The sequence below is a fragment of the Gavia stellata genome, chromosome 1 (genome assembly GCF_030936135.1).
Source record: "Gavia stellata isolate bGavSte3 chromosome 1, bGavSte3.hap2, whole genome shotgun sequence".
Lineage (NCBI taxonomy): Eukaryota > Metazoa > Chordata > Aves > Gaviiformes > Gaviidae > Gavia > Gavia stellata.
Genome location: NC_082594.1, coordinates 125,181,067 through 125,204,156, shown reverse-complemented (window position 1 = coordinate 125,204,156; position 23,090 = coordinate 125,181,067). Strand labels below are relative to the sequence as shown.

Here is a 23,090-nt window from a genome sequence, read left to right as displayed (position 1 = left end):
TGAGCACAGAAATCCCAGCGAATTTATACCGCCCTGCCGTATTGCCACGTGTTGGCCAAAGCGTCTCAATCACGTGGCACAAAGCAGATGGGAACCCTTCATTTTTGTCTCTGATCTACCTCATCTACTTCAGCCGTGCAAATGCAGGTGGCGGCTTTTCGAGTGCTGTGGCATTTGGAGGTGAACCCAGTGGCTGCTGGAGTCAGGGGCAGCGTTCTGAGTTCAATGACTGCTGGAGAAGGCTCGTGGGGAATAGTTACACCATCAATAACTCCTTTTCCATCATAAATAAATTGTTCAGGAAAAAAACACACCTGCAGGAATATTTTATATGAGGGGAAGGGAAATAAAGGTCTCCAGCTAAGAGAACCTTTGCTTGTCAGGCAGACCTGCTGTCAAAAAAACCAAAAAACCCCCCACCCAAACAAATAAAAAGCCACTCAAATTTTTCCATGTAATTTGAGACTGACCTACTCTGGTTTAAGTCACTGGTTTTCACCTCATAACTATGATGAATGCAACAGTCAAATATGCAACAGGAGTGAGTGACGTACACTGATTTGAACCTTAGTACTGAATTACTGTGAATGAAATGAAGTAAGCATGGCATCACAGAAATATATAACGTACAGCTAATATGTCCCCCTCGGGTGCAAAACAACTGTTTATGAGCCTGATACACATCTTTAGATATGTTCACCACACCTTTTTTTTGTTATAACTAGCTGTGCATAATGTAAAACTTTGTATTTATTTATTTTTTGTACAAGATGGTCCGAAACAGTCATAAAATGCATTTTTCATGGTATAAAAGTTTGAAGCAGAGAAGAAAGGTTTTGATTGTGTGTGTGTGTGTCTGGTTTTTGTTTTACATGGGATACAATAAATATCCTGAAAAAGACGAATGAACGTACTGCCCAGCATAGAGTCCTGCCGCCTGCTCGGATGGCATTTGAACGTAAACCTTGTCTCCGTGCATCAGCTGGACAACGGCGCTGCCCGAAGCCTGGTCTAGGAAGCCCTTCTTATACTCGTCGTAGGTGTACATCAGCGGCTCGTTGTTCTTGTACAACGCCACCCAGACGCTGGCCCCTTTGCAGTGGACGTGGTAGGCGAAGTAGTAGACGCCGGGGATCTCGCAGGTGAAGATCCCCGTCTGGGGGTTGTAGTTCTGCCGGCCGTTGTAGAGGAGCTTATCGAACTTCACGGGCACCCCGACCCGGGGGAAGGGGGTGAGGAGCTCCGCCGTGAACGCAGGCATCTCAAAGACGGCACCGCCAGCCTTGCCTTTCTTGCCCTTGTAGCCGTAGGGGGGCTTGACGCCTTCTATCCCCGGCCCCACCTCAGGCAGGTACTGTCCCACGGCTGGCGGAGTGGGTGGGATGATGACCGGGGGACCTGGGGGCCCGGGGGGGCCGGGTGGCCCCTGGAGTCCTGGTTGGCCAGGGGGACCGAGCGCCCCGGGCTTCCCTGGGGGTCCCTGCAGCCCCGCGGCACCAGGTTTGCCCACGCCAGGGAAGCCAGGGGGTCCGGGCAGGCCAGGCTCCCCCTTTGCCCCCGGCAGCCCTGGGGGGCCGATGGGACCGCTGGGTCCCGCAATGCCCGGGATGCCGGAGGGGCCCTGAAGGCCCTGGGCGCCAGGAAGCCCCGGCTCGCCCTTTGGCCCCACGAGCCCTGGGACGCCTGGCAGCCCCGGCAAGCCTTTCTGCCCGGCTTCCCCCTTGGGCCCAGTGGGGCCCGGCAGCCCCCGCAGCCCCGGGGCCCCCACTTCCCCCGGAAAGCCTGGCTTTCCCGGAAAGCCCTGCAGGCCAGGTTCCCCCTTGGGGCCAACCGGTCCCGGTGGCCCTACGGCGCCGCCTTCTCCTTTGGGTCCTGGGAAACCAGCGGCCCCCGGGGGGCCCATGATGCCCGGCAGTCCTGGCTGGCCTGGCTCCCCCGGCGGCCCCCCCATGCCAGGCGGCCCTGCGTGCCCCTTCTCCCCCTTCGGCCCCAGGGGACCGGGCAGACCACCCACCCCACGCTCACCTTTGGGCCCGGGGAAGCCCGGCTTCCCAACCCCGGGGAGGCCGGGGGGCCCTGGCAGGCCTGGCAGGCCTTGCTCCCCTTTGCCGCCTGGGAAGCCCGGCTGCCCCGGGACGCCATCCTGGCCGGGTTTGCCAACGCCGGGCAGGCCGGGAGGGCCTTGGATCCCGGGGACCCCCGGGGGCCCCTGCAGCCCCAGCTCTCCAGGGGGTCCGGGTTTACCCAGGGGTCCCTGTGGGCCAGGGAAGCCGACCATGCCCGGCTTGCCGACCCCCGGCAGCCCCACGGGGCCAGGGGGGCCGGGCAGCCCGGGCGGACCCTTCAGCCCTGGCAAACCTGGGATCCCGACACCCTTCTCCCCCTTTGGCCCTGGGATCCCAGGCGCTCCCGGGGGCCCTTTCATCCCGGGCTCACCCTTTGGCCCCGGCTGTCCCTGCAGCCCCGGAGCACCCGCCTTCCCTATGCCAGGAAGCCCGTGAGGCCCCGGCGGTCCTTGCGGCCCGGGTATCCCCATGGGCCCGATCTCCCCCTTGGGCCCCATCTCCCCTCTCGGCCCCGGGGGCCCCATGACCCCCGGTTTCCCCGGCATCCCTGGCAAACCCGGCTTCCCAATTCCTGGGTATCCTTGCGGGCCTGGTTTTCCTTTGGCTCCTGGCACACCGTGACCCGGTAATCCTGGTGGCCCCGGTGGCCCTCTGGGACCAGGCTCACCGGGGGGACCTTGCTCGCCCCTCAGACTGCGCACGGGCATTTCTGGGTCGGGGAGAAAAGGAAAAGAAGAGAAGAGGGGAGGGGAGAGACAAAAGGTGACTGCAGTCGCATCCTTGGAGAAACACAAAGGCAGTTTTGAATTGAATGCGCTTGTTGTGATGCCTCTTGGTTTTGTGCCAGGTGGGAAGGCAGGGCTGGCCAGCGAGTTACAGGTCGGTGTTTGGGACGAAGAGGATGTTCCTACTGTTTTGCATACCCCAAACTGGCACACATGTTTCTGTTTCCATAAAATAATTATTTTGCATCAATTTCCTTATTTTTTGCCATGCAAAAACCATTTGCACTTTACTAGTGTTTTCCACCTATACAATCTTAAGCAGTGAAATCTGCTTTTTGTCCCATATTGCCATAGACTAATGTACTTTTAAGAGTTTTTGCAGGACACAGAAGTGGCTCGGTGCTCCCATGCTGTTGGAGTAGTTCTGGCATAAAAGTGCTTTTGCTGGAGAGGCTTAACACTAGCAAGATCAATTAAAAAAGATTGTATCAGTAAGAAGTTTGTACGTAAGTAATGACTGCATTTTCACCAAGGCTTTGGTTCCCATTAAGGTATTACTGGAAACCTACAGCCTTACCCAGCATTGCTAAGCTCCCACAGGTTTTTGGCATAGCCGTGACTAGTTAGAGCTCTTCTAAACACTTCACAAAATGTTTTTATTGTCCAAACCCACATTTTTGTGTATGTGACCACTTAGTGTTGCAGGTCAGGGTGAGGGAGTTGCCGCATGGGAGTGGTTGTGCTGGGGTTGGTTGCTTTTCAAGCTGCAAGCTTTTTGTGTTAAGCAGAAAGTCTGCTTCTCTCTGGCTCTAAAATGGATAAAGAAGTGAGAGATTTGGGGGAAGAGGAGAGATGAGGTTTCAGGGCAAGAGAATTAACTGTTCTTTGGGAGGCAGAAACCCTCCTCCTCTGCACATGTTGTGTTTTATGCACGTAGAAACCTCCTTTGCTCACAAGATGGGTTAGTTTTACTACAGCCAGTCGTGCTTGTTCAGACACTCCAAAAATAGGCCCTGAAATCTTCCATTTCCCTCTGAAGCCAGCGGAGGCTGTGGTTATGCTGAACCCTCAATAAGACAAAGAGTTAAGCAGCTTGTCTGAAGTTGCACAGACGCTTGCTGTCCCCACAAGGATTTTATGACACTGGGTGTTCCTGGTTGCCCTTTGTATTTTGGACATTTTTTGTTGTTTTCTTAAATATCCTCATATTGTCCAAACTTCCTTTACTGAATACTGCAAGTGCTTGTACGTGCAGCCTCATGCAGCAATGCCCTATATCTCCAATGCCTCAGTTACTCCCATAAATAACCTACAGAAAGAGGACTGCAGAGACAGAAGAGCAATTGTATGTTTTTATCTGCAAACCTCTAAATCACAGGGTCTGGACAAATCCAGGCAGAATGGTGATACTCCCGTCAATTCAAACCTTGGGGCTCTTAGCTCTTATTTCATGTCCTGTCGCTGCAGTGGGAGCACCTCCAGGCAGGACCCCGGCCGGCCTATCTGGGCCATCATTTGAAACCCCATCAGAGGGTTTTCTGCAGGTGGGTGGGATTACGAGGTTTCTCCTAGCCTCGAACAAGCACCCAAACAAATGTGGGGCCAGCCCCGGGTGCTAGAGGCTCGTCACAGGGAGGGCTGCTCAGAGGCTGTGCTGCAGCCCCGGGGGATGACTATGGCCTTGCTCTGGTGACCCCGAGCTGCCCCACAGCTCATGTGAGCCCATCCAGTTAGCCCCGGGCAGACGGTGCTGTGGGGCACCAGGCAGGACCGTGCAGGGGTGGCGAGGGATGTGCCGAGCCTACCTTTCTCTTTCTTGGGAGCCATGTCCTTGCCGAGCAGAGGTATCTGCGGGACCTCCTTCATGTACTGGGGCAGATGAGGGTACTCTTTCCCATACTGCATGTGGGGCACCTCCTTGCCCATGTGCTGCATCGGGATGCCTTCTTTGCCCAGCGGCATGTGAGGTACTTGTTGTCCGAGGGGTTGGTACTGGGGCACCTGGGGTGGCAGCTGCTTGATCCCATAGTAGACGCCGCCTTGAGCAGACCTCACCAGCTCTAGGTAAATGGCGACAGCCACTGCCAGCAGCTGCACAGGCAAGAGCAGCACGGCCATCACCTGTGGAAAAACAACAAGACCCACAGTTGGCAGAAAATGGTTTTTTGTGTTGTGCATTTCCCATTAGGGCCAGCCTGCTCTCATTTTCTGCAGCAAACCGGACCTAAACCTCTGCAGACTGGCTCTGGTTTGTGTGTTGCTGTGGAGGACGTCCTGCAGCAGGCCTGTATCTGGTTTATTGGAGGCTTTTACTCAAATAGTACTATTATAGCAAATGTCCTCATATGCATTTAGTTTTATACTACCCTGCTCACCCCGGGTGGTGCCCTCTCAGTTTCTCCGTACAGGGACCCGCTCCCTCCCATCCCCAAGCTGCAATTTGCTGCTTTCTCGCTTGTGTCAGTGCCGTGGCACAAGGTTTGGGGAGCTCTGCTGCAAGCTCCGGCACAGGGGGAGAGCAGGCAGGGGCATGTGGGGGTCTCTTAAATGCTTTCTGCCCAAGGCAGCTAAATTATCAACCCTCCCTTCTGCTATGCTTTCCATAGCAATGAAAGCTCAGTTTCTGCAGCTTAAATCTGTGCCTAGGATTGTGCCCTGTGGCTGCAGAGTCCAGGGGCTCTCCATTTCTGTCGCAGCTCCTTGCCAGTTCTCCTTTTAAGCTGGACTCTGATCCTCTCAAGCTTCACCCGGAAGAAATGAACCATCTAGGGGCTGTCTGGGCCATCACTGCCTCCGAGCAGGATCAGCCAACCCATGCCTTTCTCCAGGGATCTTCAACTATTTTCTAAAGGTCTCCCCACTGCAGACCCCGTCCCCTCCCCAGGCAGCCCATCCCAGCACCTCACCAGCCCTGCTAGCACTACAGAACAGGGTTGTTTATTCTTTCTTTTTCTTCCTTATCAAAATACAAGCTTGGGACTACTTGTCCCATCTGCTGTTGGCTTTCCTTTCTGCAGGAAGGGTGGTACTAGCAGGTGAGCAGCAAATCAGCAACTGGGAACTCCCTAAACAAGTACAAATTTGGGGGCAGCCTGAGTTAACAAGGAGACTCTCCATGTGCTCGAGTATTTTGCAGTTTGTCCTACAACCAAGCCCGGTAGGCAAATCCTGCTTTTTTCAAATGCACGTGGCAATTGCCAGGCCTGATGGCTGTCCCCCCCAGCTGCCCCGTCCCTGCTTTTCCACCATAGAAAGACACCTCCCACCCAACCTGGGCACCCGGAAAAGCCCCCGCCACCCATGCGTGCCGGTAGAGCTTTGCCAACCCACTCGTCAGGACTGACTCCCAGCAGCTGCTGAGCCCAGGTGTGACCAGGGTGGCCCGAGGAGGCTGCGAGGGCTTTGTGCCGCCTGCTTATTTTCCTGTCCTTCCCCCGCAGCCTGGCTCAACAGAGAGGACAAAAAGCCCCTTGGTCTGTCACAAAAGGGGCTCAGCACTGTGTCCTCTGTGCCTTGGGGGAGGTATCTTTTGCAGGGAGAAGCTTTTCCCCTTTTCCAGCTGTGGCTGTTCCCCACCTGAGTCCAGCTGCTCGCGGGGCTGCAGCCCTGGCTCCCCTGCGCAGGGTGATTCTGCAGCGTGCGGGAGGACACCCTCACTTGGGGGGCAGCGTGACCCAATGCGGGCTGGGACGTGTCCTCGCAGGGACCCTACAGAAACCTGGCTTCGGGCAGGCGAGGCCACCGCTGAGAGCCCGGGGAAAGCGTGAGAGGTAGGTGGGGTTGGAGGGAGGAAATGTATTTATGGAGGAGGGGGCAGCAAGCAGCTCTGCTTGCCTCCTGTAACGCTGTGTAGAGCAGGCCTCCAAAATGGGCCTCAAAATAATGGGGTGGGACTTGGCAATACATCCGCGAGGGACTCGTGCCCGGTGGGCAGGGGGTGTGAGCAGGCTGCAGGGTGGCTGTAAAACTTGCCAAGCTCAGGGAGTGGGTCAGTGGCACCACAGGCGTCGAGCCCCAGAGTCACGACTCGCGTTTTCCCCACTCGCTGCTGTACTGCTCGGCTCAAGCACCGGGCGGGCTGGCATGGACCGTCCCAGAGAAACTGCTTCTCTCGCTGCTCCGTGCTGTGGTGAAGGTTCTTGACCGGGTGGTAACGTTGGGTATCATTTAGTTTTTATGTTTTACTCCTACTTGAAGTTCTCCATTCAGTTTGTCTTAGCAAAGCACCTGGAGAAATGCTCGTTGCTCTTTTAAAAGATTCCTCCTTCATTTTGTTCCATGAGATCTAATATCTCAATGGCAATTAGTGTATCATCATTACTGAAGGTGTAAGTGGAGGTAAATCAAAATTGTGTAGTTAAAACAACAAGCAGAAGGTTAATATTTTCAATAATGATCCTAAATAGACAAATGAACTACAGAGAAGATGGAACGATGTGTTAACAGCAAAACAAACCATTTAAGAAAATGAAATATTAGTGAGTAAACACTAGATGGAGCATATGTTGCACAGCTGAGTTTCTACAGTCACTTTCTCTCCCAGGAATTTAAGGTCTTGGATGTAACCAGCTGCCATGTGGCAAAGAAAACCAGAGCCAAGATGTACAGGAGTTTATAAGTGTAGCTAAAGCTCAAGCACAGTCGCTGATCCTTGTTCAGCAAAGCGTTTCAGCAAACGCTTCATCTCCAGCGAGTTTGATGTGGCTTTTAGCCCACGGCTGGCTGCTTTGCTGTGAGCTAAAGGATGAGGGCCTTAGGACGCGGTATTTCTGCTTAAAGCTCAGTGGCACTGGACTGCGAGGACAGCCTGTGCCTGATCAGTTCCCGGGGCTCAGCTGGGACGTGGTAATTTATTAACCTGCTGCAGCTTCATCTGGGCACATGGACCCCAAGCAACCTTTTTTTTTGGGGGGTGGGGGGAGCAGTTGTCCCCAGTCCTGTCTGTGTTGGCCTCTCTGTTCCTTTCTGTACGATAACGAGTAACTGGCTGCGCCTTTGGCTCCCTGTAGCTGGGTAGGGTAATGCCTGCCTCAATTTGCAGGTAAAATCCCAGCTCTTGGAAAATTTGCGGCTTTCTGTGCATCTCTCCCAAATGAAAAGCATTGCCTGCGTGGAGAAAGAAATGCAGTGAAACCTTTTTAAAAAAATATTAGAAGACATTGGATGATTTAGGACTGTTGTTGAAACCTAGAAGTATGAAGGGCAGGGTGGATTTTGAAGAATGATGTTATTAAATTAGCTTCTTGGCTACTTTGTTGTGCTGGTGGCCAGTTTTTTGGGGTTTGTTTTTTTAAAAAGATAACTTCAGTGGAATGAGTGGAGAGGGAAATAGGTAAAATGTCTTTGGATGTGATTTTTCTCTTTGTTTTTGTTACAAAATGTGGGCTTTGTGTGTGAGTGGGAGCTATTTGAAATAATTGAAAAAAGTTTCCTGTGGGGAGACACCAGCCTGCCCGCAGCTCAGGGCGAACTCAACCTCCCGCGGCTTGTGCCGAGCTCCCTCGGCCCTGCCGAGCGTCACGCAACGCACCTGCGGTTTAACAGGCGTGACCACGCAGCACACGAGAGGTTTTTGTGTGCGCGCGTGGAAACTTTGAGGGAGATCAGGCAAGACTTCTGGAGATAGGAAGGCTCCAGAAAATGAGGTGATCTCACTACATCTGTGTTTCCTTTAGTTTTTTGACTCATCATAACCAAAACAGTGGGGCCTGGAAATGACAAATTGCTTCTCATCTATTGATTTTGGCTGGGGCTGGTGCTTGTGACTAGCTGAGGTGGAAGGCGGGGGTTTATTTACTGAACAACCTCGGGCTGGATAGAACTTGGCCGACGTCTTTGTGGAGGAGGTCAGAGCCTCCCCGGTGGCCTCATGTGAGCTGTCTGGGTCTTGGGATCTGCCGCAGGTACCTGAGAAGCGGCCCGTGTTTGGCGCCGGCTGTACAGCTCGTCTCTCCCCCTGCTCCCAACGGAAGGAGGGATCAGACAAAATTAGTCTTGATGAGAAATGTGGTAGAGCTGTGTGCGCGACTGCTACTGCTCGCTGCCTCCCCGCGGTGGGTCCAGCTGGATTATCGCTCTCAGATAGCGTCACGATAAGGCAAGCCGACCCTGAAGCATGAGGGATGCCTGGGGTTGTCCTTCAGTGTTGCAGCTCATTGCCTGTCTCATCCTACTCAGCTTTTCTAAAAAGTTATTAATGTGCTGAGAAGTTGAAGGTCTATTTTTCTGCCCTGCAGTTTGTTTCTGAATGCCTGGGGGCACAGCTCTAGTTGTTTGAAGACCTTACTAGAAAACCACCAGCATTTTAAAATGCCTAAAAGCTACTGAAAATCTTACTCTTGGTTTTTAAAAGAAGTGTATAGATCCTAAATGTTGGACAGGTCCTCCAGAGCTTATGAATAGCAAAAGGAGATTTTCACAGCAGTGACAGGACTTAAGGAAAATACCAGAATGAGGAGGAGAAAAATCTGTGCTCAAGATGCAGCCAAAGTGTAAGACTTCCCACACCCTTCACCCAAATCCCAGAAATTTAGGGAGCATCTCCAAACGCATTCATGTAACGCAATCTGATGTGCTTTCAAAGGTATCCATCAGCAAAGCAATAAGCTGGCTTTGGAATGGGATTGTCCTGGGTTTCTGTCAGAAGGCAATGGGAATGTGTCTACGTATTTATGGCAGGTAAATCAGTGCACGTGTGCACCTTTAGAGAAGCCAAAGGCTTGGAGAAAGCAAAGTTTCGCCTTAACTGTTTGAATGTCTGAGGGAAGATGGAGGAGAAGCTACTGTGCCTTCATAGTGTGTGACGTGTCATTTTGCACCAGGCGTTCAGATTGAGGCACAGTAAATGTTTTGCTTTACCTAGGGTGGGGCAAGCCACTCGAGGGCGAAGGGACATTATCCTAAACCACAGTGTTCAGCTGCTTGTGTGTGAACGCGTGTGGTTGGCTCTGCGGGTGAGAGAGAGTCCCTGAAAAAAACACATTTTTACGGGCAAAGCTCAAGTGAGAACATTTCTCAATAATCTCTTGGGTAGAGCTGTTCTCCTGAGAAAACTAGAGAAGACCTTCCTCTGGCTATTTGTGTTTGTCAGTAGAACTTGAAGACAAAACAAAATGTACCAGCAGTCGTAATTCTTAAATTGGTGTGAAGAAATAATGGCTGGTTTAGCCTAATTGTGTAAAGAATGTATGGAAAGAGTGATGCCCATCCACGTGGGACTGGAAATCATAGGTGCCTTTGCCAAGGGTGAAAGCCAGACCTTGATTTATGGGTTCTTACAGGGAAGTGATTGCTCTGCAACCAATTTTGGGGTTAACTGAACTTTACCCATGTCTCAGAACCTCTAAGATACTTGCCCAGAGACTAGCCCTATGGACTTAATTTACCACATGTTGCTTTTGAACTGCTGTATTTCCCAAAAAGGCGTAAGGCATGAGTAGACCTCAGTGACCTGAACTATTCTGCCTTGAGGTCCCTTCCACAGGGACTGCCTAAAGCTGCAGGGACCCATTCCCCACTGCGTTGAGGGGATGGACTTGCTAGTGCCTGGGTTTCCACATGGAAAATTACTGCTGCAAAACTTGCAAAATAAAAATCCTAGTGACTCTGGAGATTTTGTACCCAGAAGAGGGCTACTAAAAAATATTTGATGCTAAAAAGCTAAATTCTCTAGGATGTTTTAGACTTGAGATCAAAAGTGGTTAGGAACATGGCTACTTTTGGAGTAACCTTGATAACTGATCTTATTACCAAGTATCTACAATGGTGTATCCAGGGATGGCTCTGCTCTTGGGGACAGGGAGGGGTCCAATCCCACAGGAACGTGATAAACCTCACCAAGGTCTCTCTTTGTCATTTAGAGACATGTAGGAACAGCATAATGCAATGGAAATGGCAAATAACATGTTAACCATGCGTGAGGAGTACCACCGATGCCTTGCAGAGAGCTGGTGGGTTAGATGCACAGTAGCCCTCCCTGGGGAGTTCCCTGGCTGTCCCCCAGCTTGTAGGCAGAGGTGCGTGGCAGCTCATGCGACGTCAAAGAAGGGCTTGTAAGAGAAAGCTACAAAGTCTTCACAAGGTAATAACCATTTTCTTTCTGTTTTCATTTTTAGTGTTGTTTTGGTAACAAATTACCTATACTGTTCCTGTTTTATGCACTATCATTCCCTTAAACCACTGGGTTATACGTGCAAGTGTGTAGACACCCCCACCCCATACATATTTTTGTTAAGGTCCCCACCACCTGAAAAGCATTAGATTAATCACTGGGCATATAATCTTTTTTGGCATTTGTGAACTAATTCTGTTAGCCAGCTACCTTTCTTCTAAGAAATTTTAGCACAAAATGAGAAGAGTGGCTATTAAGGCTTTAGTTCCTGTAGTCACTCAGCACCAGTGAATAGTTGGGGTGACTTCAAGTGGGGAATGTCTTTAGGTGTGAAAAGTCAAGCAAATGTTGGTTGTCGTTGCCAGCAACAGTGCCGCAACACGTAGGTGACTTGAGCAGTGATCTTCCCAGCATGTTGTTGTCCACAGTTTTCAAAGACACAATTTCAAAACTTAATCTCAGCTAAAATTAATCTCTTGATCATTAAACTCCTTTGAGGACGAACTTGTCAGTCAGTGGGAACTTTCTGAAGGGATCTGAGGATACCCTGTACTGCACTGAGACTGAATTTTAGTGGGAACTTGTACTTTCAGGGGCAGAAAAAACCAACAACCTTCTGCTCGCCGAATAATTTTGTATTTGCTCAGAGCTTAGGGTGCCATTTAATACACACATTACCACTTGAATATAAAGCACTCTTCTGCCTTTCTGTGCCAAACAAGGTTTTACGTCATTTGGACAGATGTTTTTGAATTTGCAGTCAAACTAATTAAACTCAGTTTGGGGGGTTTCTTTTTGAAAGCTCAGTCATATTCCACATAAAAACAGGGAGTGAAGGCAACCAAATGCAACTTGGCACAAATTTCCTCTGAAAGCTAACCATTTTCATAACACAAATTAAGACTAGCTATGCTGATTTAATCTTATTTTCAGCAGTAAGGAGCAGGAGGACGGTAAGGGAGAGCCCAACCCCTGTGCGAGGGCTCAGCCGTGCTGTTGGGAGGAGACGGTTGCTCTGTGCCTGACTTCAGCCCAAGCAGGTTTGGGGTCCTGCATCATTTTACTTTTAACGGTGCCTATGGCTTCATTGAAGGTGATACCCATTTCTTGAGTAAGAGAAGAGTTTACCTTGCTAAGGGGCCTATAAGGGCCTGTGTATTCAGTAGGGAGGAAAGTAGGATTCATGGTAAATATAATCCTGCCTTCTTGCCTCTTGTGAAACTCTCCCACAGAGATCAGGTTTATTCTTTTTTTTCCCCTCCCTCCTTTTCACTGTCCCCTCCAAGGAAACAAAGTAGTGTTGAGTGTCTGTGTTCAGTTTAGATTACCAAAAAACAGCTATTGTTCAGTATGTTAAAAATAAATTAAATCATATTTTGCTCAAGGTCTAACAACTGTGTCTGATTATCATGTGGTATTTACTAAATCTAGGACAGTCATAATAAGGATTGTCATAATAAACATTTTAAAATGCGCACATGCATAAACCTGCTGCTAATAGGGAATATTCAACATGTGGCAGATGCCTATTCCTATTTTTTTTTTTTTAATTCAAAATGGTGCCCACAGTTGCTTTCTTAGAGAAGTGTGAAAACATCTAAATAAATGGCCTCGTCTTAAAAAGTGATAATCATCTATAAGTTATCTTTGGCTTCAGTGGTAATTATATGATCTTTTCTTGCAATGCCTGGGGAGATCTCTGTTTATCCGTTTGTAAATCCATTTCCAAAGACGTAGCAACTGCCTCTGCTCCAGTCTTTTGCATATATATTCATGCGTGTGCTCGGTCTGGATGGTCACCCAGCTCTCTGTATGAAAATGGCACCCTTGAGCTTCCCCCGTTTCTTACATCCAAACAGCGTATATTTGTGTGTGTATCTGTATCTACATATATATGAAAATATTTTGCTGTGTCCGCGTATTTCTGCGCGCATATATATGTGAAAACACACATCCTGGGACTCGAAGCAGCCATGATGACAGGGAGAAATGAGGCCATGCAGACATAATTATGTCGCCTTCAGTCTTCTCCCCATGCCCAGCCTGCTGCGAGCCTACTTACGTGGGCCTGGGTAGGCATCTCCATCTCTCCCTGCAAATCTGGGCATGATTAGGTTGGCATCTCTACAACCCCTAACTCCCAGGCACAGGGCTCTGCTGACTCAACACAAACATGAAGCTCACTATTTACGATGATATTCAGATGCCTGGCGCTAGTAACTGATTTCCAGGGGAGCTAGTGTCTTGCATGTCTTTGAGGATCTGGCCCAGAAGCTGTTTGCTGGAAAATGCCTGAAAGCTACTTGCAGTTGGATGGCAGGGAGCCGTGACAAGGATCAGCAAGCTGGGCATTGCTGGCAGGGTGACCACGGTCCCCAGGGATGCAGCTCTCTTGCGTGGTGGTGTGTACTTGTTTGCATGAATCAGTGTCTGACCTCGGGGTTGGAAGGAAGGACCAGTGTGGGGGAATGTTTGCAGGAAAGCATGAGACTTTAATTATGGGATTAGAATTAATTATAGGTAGGATTTAGCAAATACCTGCCTTTGAATACATTTTCCTGTTCTCTGCCGTACGGCATGCGTTTGAATCCTCTGCCTAATGCTCCCTTCTGGGCAGTTTGCCTACAGTCTTGGTGGCAGGTGGCTTTGATGGAGACACTTAAGCGACTGCCACTAGCTCCCCGTTCAGCGATCGGCTGCACGAGGCACAGAAACCCGGACCTGATAATGCAGAACGGACAAAGTGATCAAAGCATAGAGCTGCGTCCCCGCTTACTGGCACGTAATCGCCCTCCTGGCATGGAGCCCAGGACTGGCAGCCGATGCATCTGAGTACAGACTGTTCAACATGGGAACTGAACTGAGGGCTCCTTCTCCGAAGCGGTGGTGCTGCTGGGCGCTGGAGAAGGAGGTCCCCATGGGGCACAGGCACTGACACCGTCCAAGGAATTTGACTTATCAGACGTAACAAGTTTGCTGTGGCAGCCCACTGGCAACAAGGCTGGTTTTCATGGAAGTGCTTTTATAGTCAACCGACCGTCTTCTAGGGGCGTTGTTAGTTTGGGGATTGTTTTGGCAAAAATGCTTCACATCTCCTGCCAGTCCCCTACCCCAAAATAAATGCAAAGACAAGCAGCTGGAGATGCGCTTCAGGCTGAAGTGCTTGATCCAGTAGGCTGAACCGCGAGGTGTTGATAATGAACTATGGTGATTACTGGTTGCAAAACAGTGTGGACGGGGAACTACTTTTCTTTGGAAACCTCCCTTCTCAGCTGTCACTCATCGCTCTTGGCCTTACTCTGCCCTGAGATAGGTTGTGCAGGCTGCATGCAGTAGAAGCCTCCCAAATTGTCATGGTACAATTGTTTGCATGTTATTATGGTACAATGGTTTACAAAGTGTATCACAGCATTTTACTATTTTAATCCAAAGCAGTGCCTCTAGCAGTGCTGCTATGAATTATACTCACTGGTAAAAGTGTAAAAAGCTTCCATTGCGCTACCTCTCGGTTCAGCCAGCTACAGCTTTGTGAACAAGCCACACGCTAGCAATTGGCTCTAAATGACAAGTGAATAATCCGCACAGTTTAGTGGTAAGCTTGTTAATCAGTGAAATGCTCCGTCTTATCAGATGTATGGGAGTAGGCAAAAGCGAGGGAAGGCGACTGTCTCTTTTTGTGGCAATTAATAAAATCAAATGTATCCTGAATCTTCACCCAAATACTCACAAGCAGCAGAGAGTCTTACTCCGAAGGGTACCTACCAATTTAACTGCTCACTTGATTAATCAAAGTATTGTACTAAAACCGGAAAAAATATGTTCTTTGTGAAGGCACGTTGAGTCCTAAAGAGACACAAAAGCATAACTCAGGCTACATAGATTTTATTCTAATACAGCCTGGTTTAGGGTTTTCTTTCATGTGTCTAGGAAGACTGCTTAGAGGGGCAGCATTGTGTGAACTAGTAGATCTCGATACCTTTAAGAAAGCTTAGATGTGTATGCAAAAATCCCATTCATTAACATCCGCAAGACACAGAGAGGTGCTAGAGTATTGTATTTTTCTTAAACACTTCGTACAAGTGGCAATAGAAAGGAAAATCCTGATGATAGAAGTGCTCTTGGTAATGACAGTGACTGTTGTTGCAGATGTTGCAGGGAAGATAATCCTTTTATGAGATTAAACATTATGTAAAGCAGTACAGATGTCTGCAGATGTAATATTCGTGTAGGCTTGACTTTTCAGACTAGCTGAGCTACGCTTGGTGCCAAACCTGAGGAGACTAGGGAAAAGTGGCCAGAAACTGCTCTTGTGCTTCTCTTGATCCTGAGGCTGTAGCAAGTGCCGTTTCAGTTGCTGGTGCCGCCTGAAGTCTGACTTGCCTTGCATGGCCTGTGGGCCACCCGCAGGCACCCTGCGGTGGTCACACCACGGCCACTGTCACTGTATCTTCATTTTGGGGGTAAACAGGCTGCACTGTGTCCTGGGTGGATCGAGCCCAGCCGCAGCTTTGGGAAAGGCAGGTGGCTGTCTCCGCTACCACCGCGGTCCGGCCGGTGCTCTGCAGTGGGGCGTTTTGGGAGGCGAGGGCTCCTGGCACCTCTCAGGTGCCTGAGGCAGGCAGGGGCTGGCTCTTTGGGAGGGGTAAGTTTTAGCCTCTTTATTATCAGTGATGAAGCGGGGACTTCTCTGAGGTTTAGAACTGTATTTCCCCTCCTCTTCCCTCTTCTTTTTAGCACTGCACGTGTCCTGATTAAATTGAAGTGCTTTACAGTGATGTAGATAGCAGCCATTAGCCCCTAACAAGGTATCAAGATCGTGAAATCTCATTAAGAAAGAGACTAATTCTGGGTGCACTGGTTCTTTGGTTGAAGTTTCTTGGTTATAGAGGAACTTTATTTCATGTGCCCCTTTATAGTGATCATACTCTAGCCTTTGCAACCTGGACAGTGTTTACTTTAACAGTCCTGGGAGTTCTTGAACTACAAAGCAAGAAATTTGTGTGGGACTCTGAAGTACTTGCCCTGATTTTAATTGGAAACAATTTATTGTTCTCTGACTCCTGTTGCAATCCTGTGGCCTTACGCGTTGCCTTCTTGCCATAAAATTTGCTTGATTGCCTCTTTCTGAAACTGGCACGGCATAGCATTTCTGTTCTTTTCTCACTTCGATGGCATACAAAATGTGTTTTCTTAGCTCTTGCCTTCGTGGTGCTTCAATACTTTTTTTTTTTTTAAATAAAAGCAAAAGGCTTTGGAGGCTCTATTTTGGAGATGAATTGTTACCACTTACAATGTTTCCGTTCACTGTGCTTTGATGAGCCTGTCGAGAGAAAGAGCAGCTTCTCTCTCCCTTATTTTTCTTTGCTGTGTTCTAACTTTGCAGCTCCTCGGAACCCCAGAGTCCCAGTCCAAGGGAGATATGAAAACAATAACAAATGTCTGTAAAATATTTTTCTGGAAAAAACCTCCTGTCTCTGAGACAATTTTTATTGGAAGGTTATTTGCCATTAAAAAGATTCCTGCCCTTTGCATACTTTTCCTACCTTTGCTCAAATAGTACAAGAAAAGATCTTGCTTTAGAAGGTTAAACATACTAGAGTACTCCACACAGGCAGAAATCAAGAGGATGTTTTAAAATTATTTATGAACAGTTATTTTCCTATTTTATTACAAAATATTGCAGATATCATCCTGTTTGTTAGGATGTGCTGATCTTAGTCATGACCTGACGCTGTCCCATTCACAAAAATCAAGCAGATATTATCTCGTGATCATATTTCCTAAATGGGTAAATTTTATTTTTTATGCTACTTTTCTTGATAAAGACTAAGATGACAATAACCACAACTAAACACTCGTTCGGTTAAATGGTTTCAAAAGTGGGCTTTTAATTTTTAGAAAACACCCTTTGTTCTCTGGGTCCTATCTATGGGCAGACGTGAAGTTGGAAGTTGCTGGATGGTTGACAGTGGATCTACCAATGTACGTCTCTTCATAATCTGGCACTTGGGTACAATCACCACCAAAAACTCTAGCGTACTCCTCTACACTGCCCCCATGGCTGAACTGCACACGTAGATCCCTGTGTCACGCTAGATAGGTCTGCCCATAAAGACCTTCTGTATTTTCCTCTTGTGCAGCAGGTCAGAAATGCTTCTTATTCAAGTCTACTTCAACACATAACTACTTGACTACTTGATGTGCAGAGAGACAAAGATTGAAATCATTGTTACTTGTTAACAAGTGTAACATGCACAGGCCTCCACAGATGCCACTCTCTTCCCACTCTACAAGTGCAGAAATAAGGGTAGCATGACACCACAAAAAAAACTTTCAACCTAAGTGGTGAAATACTCCACGTAGGTTTGATTAAGTGAATACTTATAGTAAATGTTTGCCACATCTCTCAAAGGCACAGTAAAGAAAAAGAACACTTGGGAAACACACACACACAAGAGACCCCACCACCACCACTCACACACACTTGTCCTGGATCTGTGAAAATATATAGTCATTTAAACTCCAAAGATGCCATGAGGCAAAATTAATTTCCTATATGCAATCCAATGTGCTATGGTTTCAAGGACTTGAAATTACCGTATCTGTCACCTTGGAATAACCCAACCAAGGCCAAAGGAAAGCAAAGCCAAGTACTGAAGAGCAAATACTATCGCTCACTCACTTAAGTCTCTCAACTGTACTCCAAGAGAAACAATGAGATGTTCAGCGCAGCCATTTGGACCCATGATCACTGGTAACTGTGAGGCTAGCAAACACACAGGCTGTAAAGCTGGTCAGTGCTCAGCTCTCCTGTCTAACCGTTATAAAATGCCTGCAGCGGGGAGCTGGCACTTGCATTTCATCAGTACTGCAGCCAGGATGAAGGACTTATGGTTGGACTTGATGATCTTACAGGTCTTTTCCAACCTTAGTGGTTCTGTGATTCTGTGACTATGCCAGCAGTAGTAGGCTGACAAACCTATTGCTACCCAGCTGCTAACCTGGATCAAAACGGGGACACCAGCCTCCCTTCAGCTGCCTGCAGCACTACGAGGCAGAGGTGGGGCTGGAACCACACAGGGAAATAGGATTGGAGGGGGTAATTAAAGCACCTCAGTCCATAATCGAAATCCAAGTCCCTGATCAGGGACGGGTTAGCTGTTGCCTGCGCTGGCAGGCCACTGAAGTCCTCCTCAAGGGCTGCTTGGTCCCAGTGCACAAACCTGTCTTGGTGCAGGGTGTGGACCTGAGGCTCCTTTTGCCTGCTGATGCCTCCCAAGCTTTCAGACAAAGTCTCTCGTGGCTTTCTTCCTCCCCAGGCCTCCTTGGGTCCGCTGTCACCCGTGCCAGCTCCCACCCACCTCCTGGGAGCTGATGCCTGTAGCCTGCTGGCTGGGGCATGCCCAGGGGGTAGCAAATGTGCACTTCCACGCCCTTTGCTAAAGGAAGGAATTAGACCCCTCTTCTACAGCCTGAGTAAGCCTGTGCTTGAGCTGCTGATGGTGCTCAGAGTTTGAAAGAAAAATTTGGCACCTGCCTTCAAAAGAGGATTGTGAGCTGGGAGCGGAGGGACTTGCACCTGTGTACTTCATCCACCAGAAGTTACTTAAACCCAGGAGAGAGTTAGGATTTAGGATGAACCGCAATCTTCAGCTTTTCCTATCTGGCTGGCTTTAGGCAGCTCCCCAAACAGTGGCTTTTGTGAATCCCCTCCGAGGCACTTAACTCCCCTTATGCACACGCATGGAGTCCAGGCATCTAATTCAGGCATGTGGAGCCCATTATGGGGCCAGATGCAAACATCCCATCATGGATTAGGATCTGAAAGGTTCTATGTCCTGTATTGTCAATCAACTAAGGCCTTCATTTTCCCTGCCCAGCCCTCCTTTTTTGTTTCAAAATCTGGATTTTTTTGAAGCAGATAGGTATTTTTAAAAATTCTTCTTGTATCTATGCAAAAGAGTAGTTAAGGCATGTGCTAGCTATTCCCAGGATGATGCAGTTAAGACAACAATGACTAACTTCACAAAATCTGGCGTTAGAAAAATCAAAGCACTTAAATGAAATCGCGTTCTTCCCCACAAACTTTGTCCACGAGATTCTTACTGCTGAACATCAGAACCAAAGGTCCACGGCTACCTACAGTCCATGGCTTAACCAAAGAAAAAATGAGTCCACTAGGCAGATATTTCTCTAGCAAGGTAGAAGGAGTCTTGTTTCTCCAAACAGCAGAATGGCTATCAGCAATGCTTACAATGATTTTCTTTTGTTTGTTTGTTTGTTTTGTTTGACTGTGAGATGGGTCACCTATAGTAATTCTAAGTTAATTTTGTGTTAGGTCAAGAAACCTGCTCAGATTTTCAGATGTTTGAGGATATGTATTCTTAATAGAAATACTTCTAATGTGCTTTGTGGAAGGCTTGTTTAACCGTGCTAAGGAAAGGAATAATCTGGAGTACACAATTACAGCCCACAGGCTTAGAGTTTGAGAGGGTTTTTCTTTTTAGGTCTGAGCTGTATTCCCTGAAAATTGTTGCAAAATTCTCAATAAATTAAATAAAAAGGATTATTAGGTTCTGCAGGAATGAGCTCCTTAAAGGACTGTACTCGCCAGTTGTGCTAGTAAAGTCATCCAGGGACTAATGTTTCCAAAAGATGTGTTTGCAGCTTTGTGAGCTCCAAAAAACCTTTGAGGGATACTTTGGCAAGTGCTGGTAGTGGACGCCAGGTGCAGTTTAGGCTATGTTTAGACTAGGAGCACTTTACTGCTAAAGGAATCCTAAATGGCAAAGTGCTTCTCGCTGAGAAGCAGCCACACCAGCGACTCCGAGCAATGAGCCGGGATAGTGAGCCCTGCCCATACGCGCACCCGTAAGCATACGTGCACAAATGAAACAATCAGTAAGAATTAAAATAAAGAAATCCAAAACTCCCAAGTCAGCTTTGCTGGTATTACTGCATATATATGAGTGGCTTGTTGTGGCATAACTGGCACAGAGCACAGCAGCTTCATGGCAGGCGAAGGAAGAAGCACCTGGAGGAAAGCTGGGTTATGAATGGAAGGGAACGTGTGAAGGAATTAACTGAGATACCAGAGATTTAGCAGCTCTCTGCTTGGAATTGAGGAGTAATCCAATTTCTTCCATCTTCATTGATTTAAGCTTTAATAATAAATCAGCAGTGACTTTACTGGACAAAAATCTAAGGGCTTTTATAATCCGTGGGATTGTATGGCATCCATGTTTGCTCTTTTGTTAGATACTATTTTCACTACAGGTTTTTGAAAGTAACATTTCAGAGAGGGGAGGTAAGGCAAACTTACGGAGAGTTTTCATCTCTTCTTTTAAGTCCTAGTGGGCAAAATGTACAAACTACTGCTACATGACAATGACATTGCTTTTAAATACAGATTGGGATGGATTAGTTTCAAATAGTATCTATAGAAAAAAATGATCACCCTCTTCTTTTTTTTCCTTCCAAACTAAAAGGCAGCACTGGTAATCAAAATCACTAAGAAATTAAAAAAAAAACCCAACTCAGTATCTTTCTTTTTTTTGGCAGTTTTGTTTCTTTTGCTTATTTAGGCTCTACACTGGATTATCTCCTAATGTGTGTACAAATCTCATAAATCACCTTTGAGAACTGCTGTTAAATTCTACCCATGACCCTCCTCTTCCTTCTTATTTTACCTCTCTTCTCTTAATGACTAATAGCTATACCTTGTTTTATCCTTTCTTGTACTTATATTTATTCCCTAAATGATGCAGAGTCTCTTGACAATGGTCAGTTGAAAGTGATTTACTGTTTTTGATACTGTAATAATGATGACATGCTGTTATGTCTTTGGTTTGGAACGCAGTCCTCATCTTGATTAAACGTGACGCCTGAAATAAACTTCTCTTCAACGGACTAAGCCATGACAAATCATCCAGAGGAAGGGGAGAGGTTTGTGTTTTCCTCCACTTGCAGTCATCAGTATATTGTGACCATACAACACTGGTGTGGCATTCATAATGTAATGATAGCTGTTATGGAAGAGAAGACAAACCTACTTATTTTTCATTTGCAAATGCAAAATTATTAACACAATATTGTTGAAGAATTTTCCTGGCTACTTTTCCCTTGACTGCCTGAGGCTAAAAATGACTGCTGGAGTTTAATATTTTATGAATCCTCCTGACTATGAAGGCCTGGTAATTCTCCTTGGGAGGATCCGTGACACAGATAAAATGCAGAAATCTGAACAGACATGACGGAAAACTGTATGCATTAGTGACTGTAACTTTGAGAAACTTGTGTCCCATCAGTTCCTGTGTATCAATTGCACTGGTAAATATCTATTTTTTAACATTAAAAAAGTGAGTATTTCCTAGAGTTCAGTAATTCAGGCCTCCACAATTGTAAAGAAAAACCCTACATGATCTGGAACAGATTTTTCTCAAGTGACTCAATTAATTACTTCCATGTGACAATTAGCAACACTAGAAGCTTGTGAAATTCAACAGTAGGGGAACTGGTCACTTGTGCAGACAGGCAATTTGACATATATAGATAACCCCATTAATTTTTAATGAGAACTATAACCTGTATAAAGCTTGCTACTTGTTAAATATTTTTAAATGGATCTCAACCTATATATACCCAGACAGTTATCCATGCAGTAGACTATGGCCTGATTTTCTTAATCAAGCAAAACTACAATGAGAATTTTGCTCAATTAAGAACTGAAGAATTTGGCCGAGTTTTAGTCAGTTCTTGGCAGTAGGAAAAACTGGTCTTTCCAACAGTAAGTGCCAGTGCAAAATATTTTGGCAAGGAACAAATGTCAATTTAGATCTATGAAATTCCCATTTTCAGGCAGTAAAATTAGAATTGTTCTGGTTTGTATTAGCTTAAAAATAACCAAAACCTGGCCTACTATTGTGTAGCTAAGTAAACAGGTATCCACTACTGGCCCAGATTTTGTCCTCAGTTAAAGTAGCATTTTGACTGCAGTGGAGGTAATTCCTATTTATAAACAGAATAACCAATATAACTGAGTCCTAACTTTTCCATGTGCTTAGTTTATTGATATTGGTATTCTGCTGTAGAAATGATCACAGTGGTTAAATGTATTGGGTTTGAAGTGGACAGCAGTGATTGTTATTACTGCATCTTATCTTGCTAATGATGACATTTAGTGGGATGTCACAGATGAACAGCTTTACTTGCCTAGTCTCTCTGAGCTAAACGGAAAATTTCCAAAGATGGAAGAGTTAGAAGATAAATGGGAGTGTTGCCTTCATTTAATTTTTTTGAAGGAAATGTTTTTCTTATCATTCTTTTAATCTATTCAAAACTATCCCAAATTCTTCCTGGAAATTGAGCTGGAGATGTCATGAGAACAGACACTATGTCATATATCTGATAGCTTTTTTTTTTTTTTGACTGGCGACAAAGATCCCATTTAATTAAATGAAAGCAGACTTTGGATGTCTCTGTTGATGTACAGTCCTACAGGCAGTTGGAGAATGAAGGAAGAACCTGTAAAGTAAACCTCTCTATTAAATTGAAAATACATACTTATGTTCAGGCTTGACTATTGTTTTACAAGGAACTCCCAAGAAAACATGCATGTGGATCCCATTTCCTGCAGAATTTTGCTTTAAACACTCATGAAATCAACATATCATACTTCAAAGATTTCTTAGTTTAGCTAGAAGTAGGGCTGTAAATGTTCTGCTCATATCCTTCACTATGGCTTAGCTGATGCTATCAGCCAACCCGCTTCATACCTGCGGAAAAGACAACTTCTCTTTGGCCTGCTAGGGAGCTCTGTATGCCAAGTGTCAGCGCTGCAATCAGGTCTATAAATCTTCTGGATTTTTTGTGTGCTGGAGTTTCTCTTGCCATTGTGATGAAGAAATAACTGAGTTGCAGAACTCCACCAGTGCATATGAAGCTCATTGAATTTTATCCTCTAACAAAAGCATTATTTTGTAAATGGAAAAAAAAGTATAAATGTAAGCAGATACATATGTTTTTGATATTTGAACCCATTTAATTATATCATTAGTTTTGCCAAATAACATGACAAGGACAAGTTAGATGTTAGCCTTTTTTATAATTTAAGCAAAGTGATCACGTATATTGTGTGCTGGCTATACACACTATTATGTTTGATCTTTGTCCAAGCACAGAAAATTGGTG

General features: G+C 46.8%; 1 protein-coding gene across 3 annotated transcripts in view; it reads right to left on the bottom strand.

Moving 5' to 3' along the window:
• Positions 1-732: 732 nt before the first annotated feature.
• The window catches only part of COL8A1 (collagen type VIII alpha 1 chain), a 94,345-nt gene continuing 71,987 nt past the window's right edge, over positions 733-23,090 (bottom strand). For all 3 annotated transcript variants that reach the window (XM_059816289.1, XM_059816306.1, XM_059816297.1), the window contains 2 exons: positions 4,597-4,912; positions 733-2,775 (listed from right to left, as the gene is read on the bottom strand). In XM_059816289.1, coding sequence (XP_059672272.1) covers positions 869-2,775; positions 4,597-4,909 — 2,220 coding nt within the window. In that variant the 5' untranslated portion in view covers positions 4,910-4,912 and the 3' untranslated portion in view covers positions 733-868. The remainder of the gene's footprint in view (positions 2,776-4,596; positions 4,913-23,090) is intronic.